Source organism: Balaenoptera borealis (assembly GCF_965194805.1).
Source record: "Balaenoptera borealis genome assembly, chromosome: 3".
NCBI classification, from domain to species: domain Eukaryota; kingdom Metazoa; phylum Chordata; class Mammalia; order Artiodactyla; family Balaenopteridae; genus Balaenoptera; species Balaenoptera borealis.
The window spans coordinates 122,924,576-122,949,957 of NC_138866.1; the positions used below are offsets into that span (position 1 = coordinate 122,924,576).

The 25,382-nt window shown below is 55.9% G+C and overlaps 1 protein-coding gene across 3 annotated transcripts in view; it reads left to right on the forward strand.

The window, feature by feature from the left end:
- Positions 1-25,382, forward strand: part of LINGO1 (leucine rich repeat and Ig domain containing 1) — a 77,987-nt gene that overhangs the window by 45,638 nt on the left and 6,967 nt on the right. The window contains exon 1 of one of the 3 annotated variants that reach the window (XM_082386984.1): positions 15,190-15,830. The exons of 1 other annotated variant lie outside the window; for it this stretch is intronic. In XM_082386984.1, coding sequence (XP_082243110.1) covers positions 15,825-15,830 — 6 coding nt within the window. In that variant the 5' untranslated portion in view covers positions 15,190-15,824. Of the gene's footprint in view, positions 1-15,189; positions 15,831-20,645; positions 24,244-25,382 lie in introns of those variants that run through there. One more of the 3 variants, XM_082386985.1, reaches the window with a different exon arrangement.

A 25,382-nucleotide genomic window follows, 5' to 3' on the forward strand; every position in this document is an offset into this window, starting at 1 on the left:
TTAGTACCTATAAAATAGGCAATTAGACAAATGAATTCTAGGTCCCCTACCACACACTCAACCAGCTTAGAGCCTTCCCCGACCTCCACACTCTACAGCTGGAATGTACCCAGGGGGCCACTTACTTCTCTATGGCCTTGGGTAAGTTACTGTGCTTCTCTGTGCCTGTGTTTCCTCACCTGTAAAATGGGGACGCTCATAGCACCATCCTCATAGAGTTGTTGAGAGTATGAAATAAGTTAATGCCTAGATTACCGGAGGGCCCTGGTACCTGGCACAGAGTAAATGCTCCGGAAGTGTCAGGCATTTCTATTTTTTCCTACCATCTGTGGTGGGGCCTGCCTCTCTTCTGGGCCTAGTTTAGAGGAGCACACCCTACCTGGCTGTCAGCTAATCCCAGCCCAGTCATTTGTGACTGTCAAAGTCCCCGCCCTTCCTGGGGTACTCCTGAGGACAGAGACACCTCAGAGGCCCCAAGGAGGACATCGCTCATGCTGGAACCTCAGGCAGTGGGGATGGAGATGGAAGAAGAATCACAGCGGACTCAGCAGGGGGAGCTGTCTGGGCCAGGGGTTGGCCCTCAAACCTCGCCCTGAATGTGGGTTTTTACTCTGCCACATCTGTTCCCAGGAGAGAGGGCCGGCCAGCCTCTGCTCTGGTCTACTTGGGGGTGGGGGAAGCTCCAGGTTCCTGCCTGGCCTCTACCTGCTCAGAGATTTGTGACCTATATAGGGGACACAAAGAGGAGGGGAGGGGCACAAAGAGGAGGGAAGGGGCACAAAGAGGAGGGAAGGAGCACTTGGCCCTCTCAAGTGAATTGTGAGCCACAGCCCAGTCCCCTCAGCCCACTCCTCTTTCCCCATCCCTGCCCTGACTCAGCTCTCTTGGTTGCCATGACAGCAGGGCTCTGGGAAGCGGGACTCCGTATGGGGACAGAACCAGAGTTTGCCAGCATATGTGCCCAGAGCGGGGAGCTTCGTGTACGTGCCCGGGTCCTCCCACACACTGGGGTGTGGTGGGGTGGCGGAGGGGGCCATGTGTTTGGGTGGGGTCCCTTCAGGTCTGCAGGCCTGATTCACACACACACTTCCCTGACATGTAGCTAAAGCACGAGCAGGAACAATCCATCCCTTTACTGACTATGGGGGCCATAGATGTGTCTTTCGCCTCAGTGGCTGGGTGTCTGCCCCCATCACACCCCCACCAGGCTCGTGCAGAAGGCCCTTCTCATGTCTCTGGCTCCTTCATGAGGCAGGCAGGATAGATAGTGCAGTCCCAATTTGTAGATGGGGAAACTGAAGTCTCGTCATGCACTCGCTCATTCCCTGGACTCACCCTGGTCTACCAGCCAAGCTGAGGCTCTTCTGGGGCATCCTATGACCCTGGGCTGTCTCCTCGTCCACTGGGAAGGCAGACTAATGTCCACCACAAGGGGAGAATTATCAGCAAGATGTTTAACTTTGCTTCTCTTTATTCTTCAGTTCCCAGAGCTAACTGATGGCTTAAGGAAAGCCCGCTAGCCTTTCTAATGGGGGTCTGGAGCCTGCTCTCTAGGGGGACCAGTAAGCTGTGCAGGAGTGCAGGTGTGTAACAAAGTGAGCGAGGGTCTGAGGCAGCCGCCCTGCCTGCATTAGGGGACAACCTGCCTGGGTACGGGAGGGCACACACTGTGGGCCTGAATTTGTTCATGACGCTTCCTACACTTCAGACATTAGCTGGCATTTATCTTTAGCCATGAGATGTGCAGGTACCCCCTCCGCCCCAACACACACCTCCTGCGTGTTAACTAAATGTGAAGCTGTCCCTGCCAAGTTCAAGAGTGGAGAGAGAGCTGGGCACTGGTGGAATGTGTGGTGATGAGTTCCACCTCTCCACTTCTGCTTGGGCTGCCTCTGGGGAGAGAGACAGTGAGAAGGAGTGGGCCTTGGGGTCAGCCCTCCACTCCACTCCATTCTCCCCACCCCATTGTGTGCCCTGGGACCCTCCCTGGCCCCTGCTTCCTAGGCTGGGATGTATGGAGTCTTTGCAAGCTGGCTGGCCAGGGCTCCCCCCTCCCAGACCCCTCAGCCCCCTGAGTTGGGGAGTGGATGGGTGGTCTTCTCTACCCCGCTCTCTTTGGGGGAGGAAGGAGGCACCCAGCCAAGCCAGTTTCGGGGGTGTGCATATGGGAGGAGTGTCTGGGTGTGCAGAGGCGGGGGGTCCACAAGTCTGTGAGTCACTGAAATTTCCTGAGGGCACACCAGACCTCTCTTCCCACTTGCCTGATGAGCCACCACGACAATGCAGGTATTTATGGCTGGTTTTCGCACCCCAGCAGGTGGTGTGAGCACACTGCATCTGAGTGTATGAGCCCATGTTTTGGTTCAGGGTGGGGGGCCCCCATTGTTTGGGGCCTTCCAGATCTCTCCACCTCAGGCTGCCAGCCTGAGCCACACCATTTGCCCCATGGAGAAGTTTCCATTTGGGGTTCCTCCTTCCACCCCCAAACCTCTGTGACTATCACCAGGGCCAGACCTGGCTGTTAGTCCTGGCTCCACTGACTAGGACAAGTCACCTCACTTTTCTGAGCCTCAGTTTTCTCATCTGTGAAATGGGCACAGTAACACCCTCTGCACGTGTTGCTTGAAGGGAGTGAGGGAACCAGCCCAACACTGTGTCCATCAGCTTCAGGAGTGACCAGTGAGAAGTCAGCCAGGGCTCAGCCTGCCCCTGGCTCAACCCTGCTTTGGGACCCATTTCCTGTCATCTCAGGGGCACATGTGCTAGGTTCTTTCTTGCCCTCCTGATATCACTCATACTTCTATCAGTGCCAGCCTCATTTCCCAGGTTATAGAAATGCCACAAGTAGGCGGTAGGCCCAGAAGGAGCAGGTAGATACTCAGGTCTGCCCTTGGGACTGCTGGAACCAGGGTACCTCCCTCACACACCTGCCCTCCAGGCTCTGGTCAGCCAGTTGTGAGAGGTGGGCTTCTGGGACAACATGGGCAGAGAAGGGATAGAGAGGGCAGGCATGGTCCAGGTATAGACCACAATTGCTGCTCCTCTCCACACAGCTGGAAGCCCTGAATGAGGGCTTGGGTTTTCTGTCTGTGGACTGATGGAGCTAAGAGAATGGGGGAGATGCAGAAAAGTCCTGCTCAGGACACCTAACCCTGACACACACAACAGCGATGACATATCACATTTAACAGTGATACACACAGAACAGATCTGCAATACAACACCATTATCATAAAAAACCATAACACAAAAAACTGGATACACACACAAAGCAGACATCCCTGCACCAACTAGACTCATGATCACAACAGTGCACCCTCTTGAGGGCTGACCATGTGCTGGGCCCTGTTCCCGGGGACCTGAATAGATTATGTCATTTAATCCTCACGACACTTTGGAGCAGGTTAAGGGACTTGCCTAAGTGCTCTGCCCAGAGGGTTCCATGTTCCAGAACATTCTCCCACTCATTACACCCACCCATTTCCCTGTTTGCAGATATATCATCCCGCTGCCCAGTCCCATACTAGAGGGAGAAGAGATAGGAGGGCAAAAATCCCAGGCGTCCTGCCTGGGGGTGGCACCAGACTCTCAGGAAGGATGCCCTGGTTTCCCACATCCCTACCTGAGATTTTCCTCTGGCTTGCTGCCTCTGGGCCAGACCTGTGGCTCCTCTCAAGGTAGAAACCCTAAACCATTGAGCTTGGCGTGGGCCCTCCTGGGATGGGCCCTGTCTGACACTGGTGCTATGCCTGGCGGGACGGCACACCCAAGAATGGCAGGAAGGGAGGTGCAGGCCCACATAGCCAGAAGAGGCCCTGAGGAAGTGCCACAGACCTGAGGCTCCTGGGCTTTCCTCCCTGTGTGCCCACCCTCCACATTCCCCCATGAGCCTCTCTTTCCCTCTGTGTAGCCTGACTATTGCTGATGGTCCGCAGTCCTTATCAAGGTCTGACCTAGCTAAGGGAGGAGAGAAGGTCCTTCTTGCCTTTGAGGGTTGCCTCAGCCCCCAGTCCTACCAGGGCCCTGTGTTTCCCCTGACCCCCTGGACAGCCCTGCTTTCCCACCTGGTCCAGCCCAGGCAGCCTTCCTGCTCTCCACTCCTCAGCTCCCAGCACCATCCAGGGGGCCTGGTCAGATCCACTTGTCACTGGCCCAGGGGTCTGGCCTGCCTTTCTTTCCCCTGACCCTTTGAGAGAAGGAGGGTAAGCCAGAGAGATGGAGGGAGGGACAGACCCTCAAGGGGTCAAGGAGGGGCTGATGCTGATCTCGGGGCCATGAGGGTCTGTGAGCTGACCTGAGCAGCCCACAGTACACACCAGCCAGTGACAATACCGCTGCACCGTCTACATGCTCCCCCCGTTTATTTTGGTGCAGACTTTGCAACCAGACAGATATGTTCCAGCTCCCCCCACATCTGACTTATGATCTTGGGCAAAAGATGTCCCCTCTCAGGTCGGAGGTGGGGGGAGATGTCCTTAGGTCCCAGGTGAGCACCCAGCCCCAAGAGCCGTCCCTCCAAAATGCCTCCATCCCTCTCTGACCAGGCCACCTGGCTGTCACTGCAGGCACCTACCCCAGCTGCCCCCACCCCGCTGGGCAGGTGATAGATAGGCAGGTGCTGAGGGCTGGGAGTCCTTAGGCAGGAAGGGCGCTCCTGGGAATGCCACACCACAGTGGCTGTCAGAGTGCGCTCATCCCAACAGTCACAGCACAATGCCCAGCGCCCAGTGTGACAGTGTGAGTCTCCCACTTCCTCCCAGGGCTGAGTCCAACAGGTGTGGGGAGAGGCAGGAGACCCCAGCTTCAGGCGTCAGCACTGACTTGCTGTGTGACCTGGGGCAGCGATGATGCCTCTCTGTGCATCTGCAAAACAGGCTGCAGTGGGACAGACCAAGCCTGTACAAGATAAGATAAGGGGTGCAGAGAGGACCCCTGGAGGAGAGGCCCAGCCCGAAGCATAGCTGATAAAAACTCTCAGGATTCCCTTCTTTCTTCAGGAAGAAGGAAACCACTGACAGAACGAACACTCTCCTGGGGGTATTTCAGGACTGGGGAGAGGAACCCATCTGTTGCCGGAAGCCAAGCCCAGATGTTGCCCCGCTCTGCCCCCTGTGTGGCCTCAGGCAGGTTACAGAGGGTGATCTGGCTGCCTCTCCAGGGCACCTTCCCTAGTCCCCTCCTCTTGTCTTGCGTGGCCCTTGGCAGCTGAGCACGCCATGGGCACCCAAGTGCCCCAGTCAGGCTGCCTGGCTGCACCTCCTGGAAGAAAGCATCTTAGAGACTACAGACCCCCAGCCTGAGAGACAGCGAGGTTCAAGTTCTTCATCATCAAGGAGCCAAAATGCTAGCATTCCCCACCATCACTCCTACACCTCCCCACTCCCCCGAGGCCTCTCTCTGTTGGCAGCTCTAGCTCTAGAGCACCCCCTCCATCTTCTTCCTCTGTTCCCTGGGGTGAGGGTGCCCTGTGTGAGGTGGAGCCTGGGGTGGGCCAAGACCTGGCAGCTGGACACCTTCCCCCTCCTTGGCTGCCTCCCCCCTTCCTCCTAATGTCCCAGACTCAGGCTTAAATGAAGCGTAAACAGAGCCTGGCAGAGGGAAGCCTCATTAGGCCTGATCTAATTAGAAGCCCCCTGCGAGATTGGGGGTGTATGTGGGAGGTAGAGGAGCGTCCTATGCACAAGGGCTTACGTGCACCCAGAGTGTCACATACGTATGGTCCTAGGACCCCCTCCACAATCCTCCATGATAGGCATGGCTATACCCAGGTAGCATGAATGGAAAGTGGCTCAGAGGGTGGGTGACTTACCCAAGGTCACACAGCTGGCAGGTGGCTTTCCTGTGATGTGCACCCTGTGTGTCTAGGCTCAGCATCCGGTTTTTCCCAGCACCCAGTTGGCCTAAGCACATCAGACTGGGCAGGCCTCAGAGTTTTTCCGGCTCCTCTGTCCTCTGTGACAGGTTTGTCCAGGCTCTGCTCGCACGCTGCAGTGATGGGGAGCTCATGGCCCGTTTTGGGCTCTTTATGTCTGTGGACCTCCTCTCTCTCCCAGCACCACCGGACTCCACAGTGAGTCAGGATGTTGGAGGGGGGCAGGGAGGGGGGCAGCCAGTCTCTCTGCCTCTCTCCACACCCACCCTCATGCATCTCCCTCTGCAATCAGGGAGGGTGTGGGGGGACCCCACGCAACACCAAACAGCAAGCTGCCCCTTCGTTAGTCTTAGCTAACAAGCTGTTTATGGGTGCCACATGACACCTGCTTTCTTCTTTATAACGTCAATAATTTACGGGCATATTAGTGGCCAGGCGGCTGCCCCGGGTCCCAGCCAGACTGGACGGGGAGATGCAGCCGGGTGCCTCTGCCGATATTTACTCTCTCCCACCATCAATTAGTACGGAGCGCTCCTTCATTTTTGCACATAATTACATACGCCGTTATGTTTCGAACTCCCCTGCTCTTAAGCCCTCTGGAGAGGGCCCCTGCCTGCCCAACAGGGCTGAGCTGGCGTGGGAACACAGCTGGTTAGGGAACACAGCAGGCAGACACTCTCCCTACTTGGGAGAGAGATGGTGGCAGCCTCAGCCCCACACCCGCTTCTCAGCTGAGTTGGAACCATCTTGGTCATTGCTGGCCTTCCTTGGGGTCTGCTGTCTCTCCCCACCGTCCCAGGGCCTTTGCACCTGCTGTTCTCTTTGCTTGGAGTACCATCCCCCACCTTCCGTCTTCTGGTTGACTCCTACTCACCCTTTGGATTTCAGCTCAGCCATCACCAGCTCCTGGTTGTCTATCCTGCCTGCCCAGTGCTTGCTCTGTGTGTGCATGAGCCCCCATGCTTCCCTTGCCTCAGCCTAGCTCATGCTGCGCTGAGTCTTGTGCATGAGACCATGGGCTCTTTGGGGCACAGAGAAAGCTGTAGCGAATGTTTGTTGAGGGTATGAATGGGAGAAGGGATGGATGAATGCCTCCACCTGCTTCACCATTAATGAGCCCACTGAAGCACCTCCCCCTCCCCCTCCTCCAGGAAACCTGACCTGATTGCTCCAGCCACACACATCTTTCTCTCCTCCCAACTCCTCCAGACCTTCCTGGTCTGGGCTGGGATCCCCAGAGGGCAACAAGGCTTGGACCCTCCATCTCTGCCCCTAGCACCAAACAGAGGGCAAGTCAGGGTGGAGGTAGGACAAATCCTGACAATCTCAGCTCTGCTGTGCCACCTGGGGAAGTTGCTCACCCTCCCTGATTTTGTTTCCTCACTGGTTATGTGGGGATAATAACAGTTCCTACTTACTGGGTTGTGGTTGAGGCTTACATGAGATAATTTAGAAAAAGCACCTAATACAGGGCGCAGCATGTTGTAGGTGCTCAAGCAGTATTCCTTCACTTCAACTATTGTCTGTGAACTGAGTCAATGCAAAATTGAACTGAACTGCATTGTGTTGAATTGAACCATCTTATTCACACCTTCTCTTGTCCACACCTCCTTGATTTTAGTCTCCCCTACTATGTAGCTGGCCCCAGGCTTGGCTTATGGGGGGCCTCTGCAAATATTCCAGATTGATTAATCAAGACTTTCCCAGCATCTCAGTTCATACCTAGGAAGGGGGAAGGGGAAAGGGGGAAGGGGGGCAAGTCTCTCCCATGCTACAGAAGAATAGACCGAGGCCAGGGAGGTAATGTGGCCTCCCCCAAGTTAGCAATAAAGTGAGGAACCAAGCCCTGGCCTCCCACTGCACTCCAGGAAAATCTCCCTGGAGATCCTGTGCCTCAGTTTCCCCCTCTGTAAGAAGAGAGAATAATAGAATGGACCCCATGGGGTTGTTGAAAGGATTAAATGAGTGACTTAAAACCACTGTGCATGCTCATGGTAAACACTCTGGAGTATGGGGTTCAGGACAAGCCCAACTCTACCACCTTCCCTTCCTCTGTCCCCAGAGGTAACACTCCCCTGGAATCGGAGTTGATCATTCTCATGCATGTTTGTATGCTTTTCTTATATATGTAGATGTCCATACATAATTTATAGGGTTTGGGGCTTATTTTTAAACCTTATATAAATGGTACCATCTTTGGTTTTTTTCCTCAACTTTGTGTTTGTGAGAGAACCCACACTGACATGTGTGGCTCCAGCTTGTCCATTTTCATTGCTGCGTAGTATTCCACTGCATGGTTATACCACATTCTGTTCATGCCTTCTCCCCATGATGGGCATTTAGGGCATTTCCAATTTTTCACTAATACAAACACTACCCCTGGGAACATTCCTGTGCTTGTCTTCTGTGGACGTGTTTCTCCAGGGTGTATACCCAGGAGGGTATTTTTGGGTCATAGAGTGTGCATCTCCTCAACTTTACTAGATAACCACCTAGTTGCTGTGTCATTCCTCATCCTGACAGGCAGCAGGCACTTTTCCTGCATTATCTCAATGCCCCCAGCCATGTTGGGAGAAAGGAATTTTTATGCCCATTTTACAGATGAAGCCTGTATTAGTTATCTATTGCTGCATAACAAATCATCCCAAAACATAGTGGCTTAAAACAACAAATATTTATTATCTCACAGTTTATGTAGGTCAGGAATCCAGGTGAGCCTTAGTTGGGTGCCTCTGGCTCAAGGTGTCTCACAAGGATACAATCAAGACGTCCACCAGAGCATCAGTCATCTCACGGCTGGACTTGGGGAGGGTCTACTTTCATGCTTGCTTGTGTGGCTATCGGCAGGTCTCAGGCCCTCGTGGAGTGTTGGTTAGAGACATCAGTTCCTTTCCATTCAGGCTTCTCAACAGGACAGCTAATAACATGGCAGCTGGCCTCTGTCATAGTGAATAAGCAAGTGATGGAGAGAGGGTGCCCAAGATGGAAGCCTCAGTCTTTTTGTAACCTAATCTCAGAAGTGATATCCCATCACTTCTGCCATATTCTGTTCACTAGAATTGGGTCAATTAGTCCAGCCCACAATCAAGGGGAGGAGATTACACAAGGTGGGGGGTGAATACCAGAAGGCAGGGACCATTTGTGGCCATCTTAGGGGCTGCCTATCACAGGGCAGCTGAGGCTCAGAGAGGTGAAGTGGCTTGCCCAGTGTCACGCAGTGGTTAGAGACAAAGCCAGGACTGGAACTCAAGACTGCTTGGCTCTAGGGCTGGACATCTTCCAAGCTGCCTTGCTGCCTTTGGCTCAAGTTAATAACAGGTTCCGACTTAATAAACAAGTCTCCTGCACAACAGAACTCAAGACAAGTGCTTAATAAATGGATTTGTTAATAGTGCTGTCTGTTTACACACATTAGCTCAAGTTCCCCCTGACATGATCCGTGGGGACAGCCGAGCCCAAACTCTTGGGAGAAGTCGCTCTGCCAAGCCTGGAGTCTAGATTCCCAAGGAGCCAGGGAGTGTCCCTTTATACAAACTACTTTTTACATTTGCTTTTTTGTTTTTGCTCTCAATTTAATCATTTGGATATTGTGTGTGTGTGTGTGTGTGTGTGTGCACGTGTGTGCGTGTTTAATGGCGTGCACGCTTCCCTGTGTTCTTAAGGAGAGCTAACTTCAAGGTCAGGAACATCAGTTATTCCCCTGGAGGGACTTCAGGGTGGGCAGGGCAGATGAGCCCCTTCACTGACTGGCCCCAGACAAATTTCCTGCTTCTCAGCCATTATGGATGAAGCAACCAGGCGCCAAGCTCAGCAGACTGAGTAGGGGCCAGCCCCAGGACCTCATCTCTCTGCGGGCTTCTGCCTTGGGTCCCCCAGGAGCCTTTTTGCCTCCCCCAATTCTCAGTGCAATTCCAAGTAGTGGAGGCTGCTACCTACACTGTTTCTAGATAAGTGAACATCACTGATGCTGGAACATTTCCAGTGGAGGCGTGGGTGATCGAGGCCCCCAAGATGAGGGGAGGTGAGAGCTGGGGATTCAAGAGTATCCCTGCCCCCGCCCCCCATGCCCTGGTTCCCTTCTCCAGAGGAGCCCATTGGTCCTTCCTGATGAATGGATTTCAGTTGAGTTTAATTTGCACACGTCAGACTCTCTGGAATCTGGTCTTTGGGCTCTCTGAGGAAACTGGAGGAGACACAAGAACAATCCCTGCCTTCAGGGTGTTCCTGATTCTTAGAGAATGAAGAACTTGGTCCAGGCTTCTCCTGATGGGAATGCTGAAAGGGAGCTCAGGGTAGACCCCTGTCTTTACGGAGGAGGGGCTGCAGGGTCAGAGGGCAGAGAGCAACCATAACAGTAAGTATAATAACCATAAAAATACCTACATTTATCAAGCACCTACTGTGTGCCAGGCCCAGCATCAAGTACTAGATATACATTTTGGTCCTTCGTATCCAGTTTCCACATCCACAGATTCAGAGGGCCGACTTTAAGGGACTTGAGCATCTGTGGATTTTGGTATCTGTGGGGGGTCCTGGAGGGATGACTGTACATTGTCATGAGATCCTCACACCAGCCCCATGAAATGCGTTCTACTGATATTCCCATCTTACAGAGGAGGAAACTGAGGCTTAGAGAGGTGCCCACGGATGCACAGGCCAGCTCAGAGCAGGAGACTGAGGTGCTTCGAGCAGGCTTCTGGAGGGAGGGGGGCCACATAGTGCCCTGCATTGGAAGGGGAGTGGGTGAAAGGATTCAAGGAAGTGGGTCTAGGGTCTTAAAGCTGTTAATGATAAATAAGACATGGCTGCAGTGGGGGCTGCCAGGGAAGAGGATGCCCCAAGGAAGAGAGGGTGGGCTCTTCACACCCCTGCCCTTAGAGTCTTGGCCTCAGCCTGTACCCACAGTGGGTGTCCCTCCATGTCAACCAGCACATCTCCACATCCAGCTGGGCCAGCCACTGTGCAAATAGGTCCCCTTCAGCTGACCCCCAGTGCCCCTCCCTGTGCCAGTTGCCCCATGCAGGATGTGGCAGACCAAGAGCTAGGGTGCACCTGGACAAATGACCTTGAGTAAGTCCTTTCCCTTTTAGGTACCTCAGCCAGACCCTCTGTAACATGCCTAGGTGGGACCCTGGAGTCCCTGAGTCCCTTCTGGCTCTTAGGGAAGGACTTCAGAGGGAGCAGGAAGGCCTGAAGCCTGGCCACAGCTCCAGGCCTGCCTCCTACAGGGGACTTTCCTGCCGGCCCCCTCAGGTGTCCCCCCATCCCTTGCCCCCTCCATAGCTGCACCAGCACGGGGCTCTGACGTATGGATTTTCTGCCACTTCCTGATCCACTTCACTCCAGCCTGAGTCTTTAGGACTTCATTATACCGGCAGCCTCAGCAACCCCAACATGGAGGGCTGTGAGAGCTATGCAGGGCTTCTTCAGTGGCTCCCGGAGGCTATAGGACCCCCAGCTTCTGGGCTTCAGCCTCCTAGGGACTCAGGGTCTTTCAAGGAGCCCCCTCTTGCGGCTTCATCCTATTCTCCCCATAGAACCCTGAACTTAGAGACCCCCAGGCCAACCCCTTATTGTGTATCTGGGGAAACTTTCACCCAGGGAGGGGCAGTGACTCCCCCAAGGTGACACAGCAAATTAATGAGTGCTCAGAATTAAATGTGTGGCATAAAGTGGGACATGGGTTCCACCTGCCCCACAGAGACCTCCAGCTGGATGCCAGCTCCAACCCACTTCCCCAACCCTGCTCCATGCCCAGTGCCACTTGCCCAGCCCCCACCTGCCTCCCTGGCTCCTGGTCTCCGTTTTTCTTGCTAATTAGAGGTCTCAGCAATGACTCCACTGTCCCAGCCATTTTAGAGCTGTCATTAATTTCAAATGCCTTCAGAAATAATCATCACTGTAAAACCCTGAGAGCTGCTGGGATGCAAGCGGGCAGGACCAGCACAAAGCAGGCATGCGTGCAGGCCTGTGTGTGCCACCCATTCCTTCCTGTGCCACAGGGGACTAGGCCCTGCCTCCTCAGTCTCCCACAGTAGGGGAGAGCAGGGCTTGTGCTCTGATGCCAGACACACACAGAGCTTCAAAGCCCAGCTCTACCTCTTTCACAGAGTAAACGTGGGCAAGTCACCAGCCCTCACAGAGCCTCAGTTTTTTCATCTGTACAATGGGGATAGCAATCTCAATCTTGAAGTGGGATGAAGTATATAAAGTATAGCTTAGACCCTGGCTTACAGTAGGAGCCAAATAAATGTTGGAGGGTCCTGCCCCTCCTCCACAGTCCCCAGACAAACCCATTCCCAGCTTCTCTGCTTTGCTGTGAGCACTCAGGCTGTAGCAGACTGACTCCTTGCAGCCATCAATTCCTGCTTTACTGGGACTTGCTGAGTTTTCACCCTGAAGCCAGGAACATGCTGTCTCAGGCCTGCTCTTGGGAGCTCCTAGTCTGAGGACAGAGAGGGAGGAGACTGGGCCCTTGCCTCTAAGGGCATTTCAGCCTGAGGAGGAGAGACAGGAATAGATGCAAATGGCCTTAGTTTGGTCTTGAAGCACAGGTGGGAACCAGGGAGAGGACAGGCCGAGCAGGTGGACCAGTAAGGATAAAGGCTTGGAGGTGTGGGTGAACATTCTTCAGCTGAGGCTCCAGGGTTATGATCTCCATGTTGTGCCAGTGAAATCTTGGACTGGGCCATTCTGATGTTCCATATTCTTCATGGCCCTGGGATCCCTGAGAGGGCTGTGTTGGGGACCGCCCCACCAGACAGGAGTGGAAAGATACCTGTCCCCAGTGACACCCTCCCCCTTTCATGGGGTCTCTGGTGACAAGGCCAGGGACCTGCACTCTCACCAGGCCCAGGCTGGACCCTCAAAAAGGCCTTTTCTCCAAATTCTTCCCCCCGAAGCCTTCCCTTCCCCATTGTTTCCATTGGTGAAATAAGACAGGGAATCCTGGGAGGGGTCATTTCTTTTAGAGAAACGGAAGGGGAAATGGCTTGGATACTGTTCACATGGAGAACTAAGACTCTGGGGCAATTCCTCCCAGACACACAGCTCTTTGGTCATCCCTGCTGCCTCCAAGGTGCAGAGGGACAATTGTGGGCCCCAGAAGACCTCACCCCAGGACGCCAACTTCCTCAGCCAGCATCTGGGGGTTGGGGGTGGGAGCAGTGGGCTCTCCCCCATTTCTCCGTCGAGATCACTGAGGCAGGGAGCAGGTGAGTCGGGGGCGGAGATACGCCGTGGCCGTGCAGTGTCTGCGTCAGCCGCCGCACCAGGAATAGCCCCCGCCCCCGCCGCCGCCCCGCAGCGGGTCTGCTCGCCCGCCGGGTGCCTGGCGGAGCCTTTACGCAGGAGCGAGAGAGCGTCTATTCCTGTCTGGCTGGTGGGAGGAGGCGGCGCGGGAGGGCGGGAGCTCACGGGTAACTCACAAACAGCCGGGGTGGGGGAGCTGGGGAGCCTGGGATGGGGGTCCAGGCGGCACAGGGTTGAGGGGCCGGGGAACCGCCTGCGCTGGACTATTGAAGCGAAGGGGACTCCTGTGTCGCCTTCTCTCTTCCCCTCCCAGCTTTTATAAGTCCCTCTGCCAAGCCTGCCCCCTGCTGGAATTGGCCCTGGAAGGCGATTCAAATTCCCTTTCCAGGCTTTACTAGCTGTTTGACCACAGGGAAATCACAGAACCTCTCTGAGCCTGGGGTTCCTTCTCTCTGTCACAGGGGGAACAACAGTGCCTTCTCCCAGGGTCGCTGGAGGATGAATGTAGAGTGCACAGCACAGCATCCTCACTTACTAGGAGGGGGCTCCAGCTAGGCCTAGGATGAGGATGGACATAGGAGACAGGAGATGGTTCTCCAGGCGTGACTGTTCAGAGCTGTGGTGTGGCTGTGAGACTGAGAAGTACCCAAACTCTGTCGAGCTAGAACAAAAGGTCTGTGCAACTCTTTGGGCTGTGTGTGAGGCTGAACAGTGGAGAAGATGGTGCTGTGGGGGAGGGAGGGGGGGGACTGGCGGCCCCACCATGCTAGCCAGGTAACTGCAGTGAATGTCAGACAAGCTCCATGGGGGTCAGGGCACTGGGAGCAGGATTCCCCGTTTCTGCCCCAGAGACTGAAAGGCTTTGGGCCAGTCTCCTCCCCCACATCTGTGCCCCCCAGCCTCAGCTTCCTTTTCTGCCTGCCGGGACCCCTACCCCTAATGTGCTCATGTGATTCACTCCCAACAGTGGAGAAGGGGCGAGCATGTGGGATGGTGTCAGCATTGATGGTTATTCTAATCAAACTAGCTTAGTGTTAAAGGGCATCTGGCTTCAAGGAGATGGAAGGGGGTGTACAGTGGAAGGAGGTGAGGTCCCGAGGGTCGTAGCCCACTCTGCAGGCTTTGCCAAGACACCTCCACCAGCCGAATCTCTGTATCTGTAGGTCAAGGAGGATCTGGATCTGAGGAGAGGTCCCATTCCTTGGGCCTATCTGAGTACGTGCCTCAACTCAGGATCCCCTGGACCCTTGGGGAGCGGGGTGAGGGACAGTCAAGCCCAGACTGAGGCTCTGCGTTGCCCTCTACTGGTCTCTGGGTGCAGTGCCCGCAGCCAGAGCTGGCCAGAGCGGCCTGCTGCCCTCTGCTGGACAGGAAGCCAGGCTGGGCGGGGACCCAGGCTGCAAAAGAGGGCGCAAGACCACGCTTGGGGTAGAGCCGCGGGGCTGGCGCGCCTTCTTCGGCGTCCCCGGAGCTTCCCTCTCTACCTGCTCCAAGGCCGCCAGGATGTGGGCCCTCCAGGGATTCGCAGACAATTCCGAGGAGAGGGGACAAGGCGTTTGACCGCGGCTCCAGGCCTCACCCTTCCCACGCCGTCCTCCAAACAACCCTGGTCGGTGGGGAGCCTTGCCGGTTCACGTGCGTGTGTCGGTCCACATGGCAGTGTGCAATGACCCCAGTTAACACGTGTGAACACACGCGCTCACATGTACACGCAAGTGGCCACACGCGAGGGTGGGCACACACCCCCAGGACCGCAGACCGGACTCCCCGCGGCCGCGCTGGCCTGGGACTCGGAGGAGCACGGTCGTGTGCGGGGCTGGAGCTCGGAGGCTCCGGCCCCCGCGCAAGGCTGGCACGCCCCTAGCCCGCGCCCCTTTGTCAGTTTCGCTGCCCCATCCGTGCAGGGCGGTGGTTGGGGCGCTCCTCCCTCTTCGCCCCCTTCGCTGAAAGGAGCCGAGTCCTCCACCTTACCTCCTCCCCCCCACCCTCGGTTTTGCGGCCGCGCCTTCTCCTCCCCCGCCCGGCTCCCGCCGCTAGCTCGCTCGTTCGCTCCCTCCCTCCCTCCTCCTTCCCTGGCTCGCTCCTCGCGCTCCCTCCCCGCGCCGCGGCAGAGCGCGGAGCCCGGGCGGGAGCCGGCGCGGGAGCCGGAGCGGGCGGCCGGCGACAGCACAGGCAGCGGCGGCGGCGGGTCCAGGTCCCGGCCCCGGTCCCGGAGCGCGCGGAGTCCCCACCCGCGCCGCTCCGGCTCCTCTCCCGACGCGGGGCTCCGAGCAGCATGCGCGGCCGCTGCCCGCCGGCCTCAGCCCTGGCCCCGGCCCCGCTGCGGAGCGCGCCCGGCCTCGACCCCGGCCCCAGTGGCAGAGGCGGCGGCGGCGGCGGCTCCAGGCTGGCCCGGGGCGCAGAACGAGGCTCATAGAGCCCGCGTCGCTAGTCCTGAGCGCACCCGCCCCTCCGCCCGCCGGGGCCCCGGCCTCCCTCCTCCCCATTCCCCGGCCCTTGCCCCGGCCCCGGCTCCGGCTTGGCTCCCGCCCGCGTGGGGCAGACAGACGGACGGCTAGCCCCGCGAGGGCGCGCGGACTGCCGGGCGGAGGTGTCGGACAAGGAGGAGGAGACGAAGGAGGGGGCTGGGCAGGGGCTGGGGCCCTGGCGGGGGAGACATGCGATTGGTGACCGAGCGGAGCGGACGGACAGCGCGCCCGAAATGCAGGTGAGCCCGGCGGCCGCGGCCCAGCCCCGAGTGGGCAGCCCCACGGCGAGCGCCCCTGGGGGCCGCCGTCGGCCCGGGCTGTGCCCATCTTGGGGCTGTGGGGCACCCCAGCGTCACCCAGACCCGCTTTGGGGGTCACAGATCTGATCGCCCCCCCGAAGCCTCAGAAATGAAGGTTTTTTCTTTCCCGTCCCTCCCACCCAACAAATTTCAGGTTGTCTAGCTGGGACCCCCGGAGCTGGGGAGGGTTCCCAGTCCTGCTTGTCCTCTGTCCCACCTCCCATTCTGAGCATTGGTCACCCTGAAGGGTAAGCCGCCTGCTCAGCACTGGGTGGTTGCCTCTCTCCATAGACCCCAGACACCCCCAGGCAGCCCTAGCCTGCACCAGGCACCCCGAAGCCGGTGGATGCAGGTCAGGGACCAGGTTTCTCCACAGGCACGGGGCTGGGCGCCACCTGACTCCCCTAACAAGGGGCAGCCCCTTTCCAGCTCCTGCCCAGTGAGAGGGAGGAAAGGGGAAATAGGGGCTAGGAGAGTGGAGGAGAGGGAGTTGGGGTGGAGGAGGACCCAGGAACCATTGGGGGGCCTCCCCTTTGTCTTCAGCCCTGGCTTCTCACTTCCCCCTGCCCCACTTTTCATTCCGAAGCAGAGCTGGTGGGAGGTAGGAACCGGCTGAGAAGAAGGGGTCTCCTTCTCGGCCCCCCACCTCTGCAAGATGGGCTGTGGGCTTCCTGCTTCCCCAGGCACCTCCAGGTGGACCCCACTTTGAGGAGGGGTGGGGCCAGGCCCAGTGGGCAGTCCCCTCCTGTCTCTTGCCCTGGTCCCAGCCCAGCTCCATCCAGCCCTGGCTGTGCCGGCATGGCACCTCCTCTTTGTTCTCAGAGGTCCTGGGGTCGGGGTGGGGGAGTTGGGGCATCTGGGAGGATGGCAATAGCTCTGCCCTGGTGGGGTGGGAGTGCAGGAAGCCCTGAGGTGGGGGCAGTACCATCTGGGCAAGCCCCTTTCCTGCCAGCCCAGCCCTCCCTCTGTCCTCCTCTGCTCGGCTTGGGCAGCTGGAGGGTGTGCAGCCCAACCTGGCCCGCGGCTCCGGCTCTGGCTCAGCCCTGCTGGTCGTTACGCCAATGGCTCCAGCACCGGTGCCTCCCATGCCCAGGGAGCAATGAGCCGGGGCATTGAGGCGGCAGAGAGCCTGGGGCTTCCACACATCCAGCAAGGAGTGCTGTGAGGGAAGGGAGGGTCAGCAGCTCCCAGACCCTTTGTCCTTGTGTAGGCCAGGAGGGGCTCAGAGTCCTCACACCTCTGGGAAGATGCCAGCACCTGGTCTGCTGGGACAGCTTGCCTGCCCTTCCTGCTTTCTCCCCATGGCCTGAGGCAGGAGACAGGGGATTAGGTGACAGAAGGGAGAGGCCAAGAACTCCTCGGAACCCAGATAGGGGCTCCCGGCAGCACCCAGCTGCCCCTCCTGGAGGGAGGCTTAGCAAAGGCGAGGGCAGGTATTCTTGTTGGTATTCTTGTTGTCTCTGCCCCTTCTCCCACTCCCTGCCAGTTTATGTGTGAGATGGGCCTTGGGTAGGGCTTGGTCAGGGCTGCAGTGCTCCCCAGTGCCTGGAGTTAGAATGGGTCCCGAATCCAAGGGGCCAGGTTTGGGAGGATGGGTGGGTGCTCAAGGCTAACTTGTCATGGCTTGTGGGCTGAGGGCATTGTAGAGACCACTCTACCCCTTGCAGTAGTCTTCTTCCTAGAGATCAGTTCCCCTATCCCCTGCCCCGGAGCACCCATTTTTCCTATACTAGGTATTATTTTCTAAAACCCAGAATTCCAGGGGGATATCAAAAAGAAAAGAAAAAAAAAAGTCTTCTGAGGGTTGGTCAGCATAAAGCCAGACAGGATCCCTGGTACCAGCGATGGCTCATCTGTTACTGCTCTCCACGTGCCACCAAAGCAAATGGTGAGAGTATCATGATTGGGTCTGGAGGGTGGGAGAAATGCATTCCTGCTGAGAGATGAAGCAGTGCAGTGGTTTGCACAGGGTCCCATGGAGGCATGAGGCAGTGTGTCAGGTGGAGGGTTGAGGAAGTGGGTCCTGTGGGACTAGGGAAGGGCCAGGGAGGGGAGGCTGTAGGTGGTGGTGGTTTCAGAGTGAGAGCCTCGGTTTTGCTGGCTGGGGTCTCTTGGTCTAGCTGTGAGAAGACCTACCCAGAAGGTCTTCTCTTCTCCTGGCCCCTCCTCTAGGAAGCCTCCCTGACTGCTCCACGTCACTGACCCTCCTCCTCCACGCACCTACGTTGCCTGGTTTGCACCTAATATTGTACCAGCCAATTCATTCATGCATTTATTCTACACATCCTGGCTGAGCTGCCTGCTCTGCTCTGGGCTAGGCCCTCGCATGGCCCCCATGGATTGCCTTGAACACCCGGGGCAATCCTGGGCCCATCCCCTGGGCTCCCCTGCCTGGCCTTGGGGATAAGAAAGATGCTGGGAGGCACCAGGGAGCAGCTGATTCTGGTAGCAAAAACTACCTGGAAGGAACACAGTGTCTTCTGCCTGTAATGGATGGACAGAGGTAGGTGGTGTCAAGGATGCCCCAGGCAGCGGTTGGGGAGAGCCAAGGCAGGGTATTCAGTAGCACACACTAGTACGCAGAGAAGGTTGGGATTTGCTCCTGGGGGCTGCGGCAGTCAGGGGTCCTCCAGGAAGAGAGAGAGACTGGGTACCTCTTGAGGCAGTAAAAGACTTGGCAGAGACACAGAAAGCAGGATTCCAGAATCAGGGACAGTTTTTTTGTAGAAAGACAGTGGGAAGGCAAGTTCATTTCCAAATGCATTTGAGGGATGCTGACCTTCATTTATGTGTTGAATGAATGAATGAATATTCTTGGGCTCTGTGGACCCAGTAGAGCTGTTCTGACAACAGTCCCCTCCTCCTGTGTTCAGTTCCTTTTGTGTCATTTTATAGTGAGGTTGTTGAGTGTGGTACCTGGAGCCAGATGCCTGGGTTCAAATCTCAGCTCCACACTGCCTAGCTCTGTGACTGTGGGCAAGTAACTTAATCTTTTGGACCTCAGTCTCCTTATCCGTAAAGTGAGGATAACAGAGGGCCATTATGAAGACTAAGTGTGTTCATGTATGCAAGGCAGTTAGAACAGTGCCTGGTACACAGTAAACTCTCCAGAACTGCTAGCTACTCATAGTTTGTATCAGTGATGTGCTCTCAATCTTAGCCTTGTAGGTGGTACAGAGATTTGATTTTATAGCTGAGAAAACTGAGAGCCAGAGAGGTAGAACAACTTGCCCAAAGACCCCAGCTTACAAGCATGGGGCTCAGTCTAGAATGCCTTCTTCCTGAGCTCTGGTCTGCGACTCTTGCTCACCGGTCCAGGCATGGCCTGTTAATTAATTAATGTAGTTAGTATTACTACTACTACGACTACTAATATAATGAACACCATGACCCTACTCCCCAACCTGAACACTAGCACTTTAATAACGATATGCATCTTCCCATGTGTTTCTTCTCACCCCATCCCTTGGCAGCCACTACCCTAAATTATCTATTTAGTATTCCCTTGCCTTTTAAAAATCACATTTTAATATAGAGAAATTGTTCAGTTTTAGTTAGTTTTGAACTTTGTAAAAGGAACATGAAACTGTGCAGTCCTCTGGAATTTGCCTTTTTTCTTCAACACCATATGCCTAAGTTTCATCTATATTGTTACAAATAATGATAAATGTAGTTCATTCATTTTCACTGATGCATAATGTTCTGTTGTTTGAACATAAACAGTGTATTTATTCTTCTATTAATGGGCATGTGAGTTGTTTCCCTTTTTACTCTTACAAACAGTGCTGCAGTGAACTTTCTTGTCTCTTCCCCTGAGACAACAGGCAGAGCATCTCTGGGGCACACAGCTAGGAGCGGAATTGCTGTAGGTCATATTCATATTCAGCTTTACTAGGAAATGTGCCACAGTGTTTTCCAAATTGGTTGGACTGTTTATGCTTCCCCCAGCAGGAGATGAGTATCCCCATTATTCCCCACCCGCACCCACACTCGGTATGTTCAGACATCTTGACTTCTACTGATTGAATGAGTGTAAAATGATCTTATATTACGGCCTTGATTTGCATATCCGAAATTCACAGTTTCTGGTGTATGAAATGGGGGTTGAGATAGGCAGCAGCAGCCAGTGTGTAATGGGTGCTCACTAAGCAATCATTCCCTTTGCACCTCAGTTTCCCCAGGTGTTGAGGTGCTGTCTGTATAAACCCTGGGCAAGCGGGTCAGGGATGGGCAAGAGCAGTCAGGCAGTTCTCCCCAATGAAGTGGGAATGAAGAAGGAGCAAGGAGAGCTTAAGTTCCTGCACACTTAGAGCCAAAGGAATCCTAGTGGCTCTGTGTTCACCCACAGGATGGGCAGGGGTGGTCCTAGCTTGGGAGGTAGAAGGAGACTTTGCTTCATTATTTTAATAATGCACAGCCCCTGATAAACCCCTGGCACCTGGTGTGGGGCTTGGCCTTGGTGAGTGCTAAGAGTTTGGTGACCTGGGGAATGAACAATGATGAACATATGTATGTTCGCTCCTCCTTCTTTCCCACCTCCTTGGGGAGTCCTCCCTGATTTCCCTTGCCCACTGAGCAAGTGAGGGATGGCTGAGCAAGGTGGCTCCTGGGCATTTGCAAGGCCCTCAAGCCCCTGCCTACCCTCAGGGGCTGAGAAACCTGGTGCTGGCAAGCTAATCTGGAGCAGCTCCCTCTGCCAGCCTGGTGCACCAACAATTGATTCTACACCGCTTTCCCCGCCCGGGCCTGGGCCCCTGGAGCTGGTTAGAGATGAGCGACGGGGCTGGAGGAATAATTAGGCCTATTTCATGTGACACCCAAATTGATTGCCGCCAGGGTGACATTACCAGGGCATTGTTCCTTGTCTCCAACCTCTTATTACATGTTATTAGGGTGTGTGGTGTGTGTGTGTTTTTCTTTTTTTTCCCATTTCAGGGAATTAATCTCTCTCTGCCACCTCCTCTGCTTCCCTCTGCAGAGAACCGGCTCGTGGCTCCAGGAGGGGGTGGGGGCCTGGCCAGCATGCTTCCTCTGTCTGGCCCAGCACAGGGTTGCAGATGCAGTTGGGGGGCTGGCCATGTCAACTCCCTTTACTGGGGTGCAAGATGGGGGTATCTCAGAGCTAAGAGGGGCTGCTGAGGTGTGGACCCAGCAGAGGAGTCTTCCTGCAGTGTCCCTGATCCACGGTCTCTGCTTGCATATCTCTCATGACAGCCTGCTCACTCATTATCTACCAAGGTACATCTTCTATCCTGAGCCGTCTGATCTTCCATTTGATTCCTCGTACTGAACTGAATAGGCCTCCTCTATGACTCCACACATGGGTCTTTGGTTCTACCCTGTGGGCGTGCACTGGACCCTTTATACCCTCTGCCTTGGGACACACCTTAGAGATTTGCAGAGATGCCAGGGCCGTCCCAAGTTTGGGCTTCTCATGAATGCACAGTCAGGTGATGGCATCAGTTGTGCCTGTTGAGTTCATATCATGCTAGCTTTGTGACCTTGAGCAAGTTACAGAACCTCTTTGTGACCTCGAGCAAATTACAGAACCTCCTTGTGCTTCTGTCTTTTCCATCTGCACAGTGGGAACAATAACAGGGCCTACCTCAACAGGTTGTGGTGAGGTTAAATTAATTTTTATATGTAAAGTACTTAGAATAATGCCGGCACACCAAAAGTCCTCTGTTAGGGTTTTTCCAATCATCATCATCATCATCATTATATTTATTAGGTCTCTGGCCTTCAAATCCCACATTAGATCCACCACTCCCCTCAGCTCCCCCGTATCCACCTTGGGTTTCTGAGGCTGTGACCTCGCCCCTCTCCCAAGCCCAAGGCTTGTGACCCTCCCAGGTGGGGATTGGCTGGTTTTCAGGCCTCCAAAGTCTGAAATGGGCCAGCCTGAGCTGTTCCCAAGGTAGAGGAGCCTGAGGGCTGGACCAACTGGGAGAGGGCCCTGGGTGCCCCAGAAAGAGGGGGGCTGAGGGGAGATGAAGCAGGCATGTCTGCTAGGCACCTCCCAAGGGGCCCCTGGCCTGGGCGGTGGATGGGGTCAGAGTCCTTCGGGGGCATCTTCCTGTCCCCGAGGGCCTGGGTTGGCATCTCAGACCTGGAGAGAGATGGGAAGGGAGGTATGGGGGTGCAGGACCATCACTTTCCTTGAGACCCGTCAGGTCACCACATGGGTGCTTGTGTACCCCTTCTCAATTCTGGGACAGCACCAATCCAACTAGGAGTGCTGTCTGCTCAGGCAGGCCCACAGCAGACAACAAGGAAGCTTCCCAGAGCCAGTGGCTCCCTCCTGCCTCCCCCGTGCCGGCTCCTAGCTTCCCCACTGGCCTCTCACCTCAGAACAACCGTGTGGAAGGGCAGCAGGGTCCAGAGTGGTCCAGGACTCACCCAAGGTCACACAGCAGGGCAGGGTGCCCTGGCCAGAGCCCAGTGCCCTTTGCCCACTCAGAAGTAGCCTTCTCTAGGCCTTGCCCCACCCTTGCTCCTCCGCAGCGAGCCAGCAGCTCCTAGAGGGCGAAGCCTATACATAGAAGCCTTTAAACACTAAGATGCTTTGCCAATTAAAATTCATAATTTATCCCACAAATGGCCTGGGGCTGCGAACTGGCTGGAAAGCTGTCAGCTCCTGAGATCAGCTGTGCTCAGTGGGGTAGGCGGTGGGGTGGGCAGGGGCGCCCCTCCCTTAGGTGCAGGGGGCACGGGTGCTTGCCCAGGGCCACACAGGGGCAGCCGCCCTAGCAAACAGGCAGGCACACTGCACCCAGCCAGCGCCCTCCAGCCCGGCCATGGCTGAGAGGCCAGGGGAGCACCTTTGGGAGAGGACTGAGCTTCCAAGTGCACCTAAGAGATGGGGCTGATGGCAGTGGCCGGGGGTGAGGGTGGGTGCAGGGAGTGGCAGTGGCAGGAGGAGGGACAGCAGGCACACACACCCACATAGGCCACACATGGCTGCCTGCTCACAAACGTCACACACACACACCCCGGGGGCCCGGCAACTCTTTGCTAGAACCAAGAGCAAGAGGAAAATAAAGAATTATACACGACAAAGGACATGACCTCAATTTTCTTTCAGGTTGATTTTTCTCTCCCCGTTGGGGGCGGATGAAGGAGGAGGAGAAGGGAGAAGGAGAGGGCAGGCAAAGGCAGGCAGACCAGCCCAGGAGGAGACAGACAGACGGACGCGGCCCAGCTGCCTGCCTGCGGGCCACAGTCGGTCTGGATTTATCCTGCCAGAGCTCAACCTGGTGCTAACCCCTCCTCCCAGGGTTTCCTTTGCCCCCATACCCCCTCCCCGTGTGCCAGGGGGCAGCCCCTGCCCTTCCCCAGGCTCTCAGCGTAGCCCTGCTGGATCAGACTGACCAGGGAAGACCAAGTTTCCCCCATTAGCAGCTCACACCTTAAGCCATTATCAGCCATTCACACCTCAGCAGGGATTAGCCCGGGAAAGCCAGAATGGAGGATCTTTAAAAGGAGTCCAGGGACCCAGGTCAGGATTTGGGGTAAGAGAGAAGCAATTAGGAGCCCCTGGATGCTCTCAAATGTTCCCGGACGCGAGTCACCTCCACCCTGCACACCTTTGCCCGCACTGTTCTCTTGGCTGAAATGCCACCCCTCCCGTCCCTGACTTGGCCGGTGGAAATGTATCTGTAGTTCAGCCTGAGCCCACATGACACCTCCTCCTCCTCCTTGAAGCCTCTGTAAAGAGCTTAGACCAGGAGTCAAGAGCTGTTCTTGGGCGCTGTCCCAGCAGCTGTGTGTCGGGGCTCTCTGCCCCTTGAAGCTGGGCCTGGTGGTGCTGAGCTATAGCAGCCCCAGCCCTGTACTGGGGGCTCTCAATCTGGGGGCCACAGAAGGGGAGGCAGCAGAGGCTCTAACAGAGGGAGGAAGGGAGAGAGGTAAACACACCAGCAGTGCTTGGCGGAGGGCCACCCAAGATCCAGAGGGACCCCCAGGAGGTGATCCCTTCTTCCTGGGGACTTGCAAAGAGCGGCTTGGGGTAGAAGACCCTTGAGCTGGATTCTGAAGGCTGAGTGGGAGATCTCCAGGCATGGGTCGACCATCGCTGTGGGAGAAAGGCCCCGGGATGGAGTGACCATCGGGGCTTTCTAGACAGGCCTCACTCCACCCCCCCATTACCCTACTTTCAGCCACGTGGCCACAGCTGCCTCTGAACAGGTACTCTTATCACGAACGTGCTTTATCATTTCATGAAATGGATCCAGCTGCTCTGTGCCCTGGAGCTGAAAGCAGAGAAGGGACTTCAGACAGGCAGGAACTTGGGGACAGGGCAAGTCATGAAGAATCTAGACCTTGCCTTGCCTGCAATCTTTGGTGACACAGCGTAAGTCCCTTCACCTTTCCGAGTAATCGACCCACCTCAAGGGGTGGTGGCGGAAACAGGATGTGCTAACAGGCCCAGGGCTTTGACAATCAGTAGGAAAGGGTAGTAGAGCTGGGCGGGGCCCGAGGCAGACTCTCTGAAGCCCTCAGTCCCCCATCCCAAGTCTGCCCTCCCTCCTCCTTCCTTCCTGTTGCAGACCCGGTCTTAGGAATGTAGGGTGTCAGGACAAGATGAGATCGTGCATAACAGCCTCATTTCCCAGTGAAGAAGCAGCCTGTCACAGTTGCCCCAGGTCACACAGCCAGGCTGGGAACCCAGGGGTCCACGGGCCCCGGGGATGGCAGTGGGCACCTCCATGCCAGGGATCTCATGCCTGTGTGTACTGGGGATCCCTGCGGTCCCTGAGGAACACTGAGTGGGAACACCATGAAATATTGATACTGTAAACCAAAAATAACTGAACCTTCCATCCTGTGCTGCAGCCGACCCCAAATTAGGTGAGATTCTAGCATAGACAGTGGCAGCAGGCAAAGGAGAATGGTACGGTGGGAAAACACTGAAAAAATACAGTGTGTTCAACATACAGTTTTCTGACAGTTGGGGAAAAGCTTTTGTCATTTAGGGGGCAAGTTACCTACATGCAGCTACCTAAGGACTAGTGCCTTCCCTTAGCCCTGGGGGCCTTACCCTAGCGCTGCCGCGACACGCCTGCCCCTCCTCTGGCTCTGAACTGGCCTGTGTGTCTGAAAGAAGTCCTGCTCCACTTGTGGTAGCTCTTGGGGCAGGCAGCCTGACCAGGAGGAACGGAGATCTGCTGTTTCCTAGCTTTGTAGCCTAGGCCTAAAGGCAAAGGAACTTCCTTTTGGAAACCTCAGCTTTTCTCATCTGTAAAATGGGTAGGAAATATCTCTGAATGCTGGGTGAGGGTTTCTAAGACTGTGTGTATAAAGCCTAAAACCTGGCCTGTAGCAAGTGGTCTGAAGATGCTAGTCCCAACCCTTCCCTCAGTGCAGGCGTCTGACCAGTTCGTACGGGCCAGGCTGGGTGCGTGGTAGAGGCACGCCCCTGCCCCCAGGGGCCTCCAGATGCTGCCTTAGGAGAGAGGATGACCCCTGACCTCCCTTAGGGTTCTCCAAGTC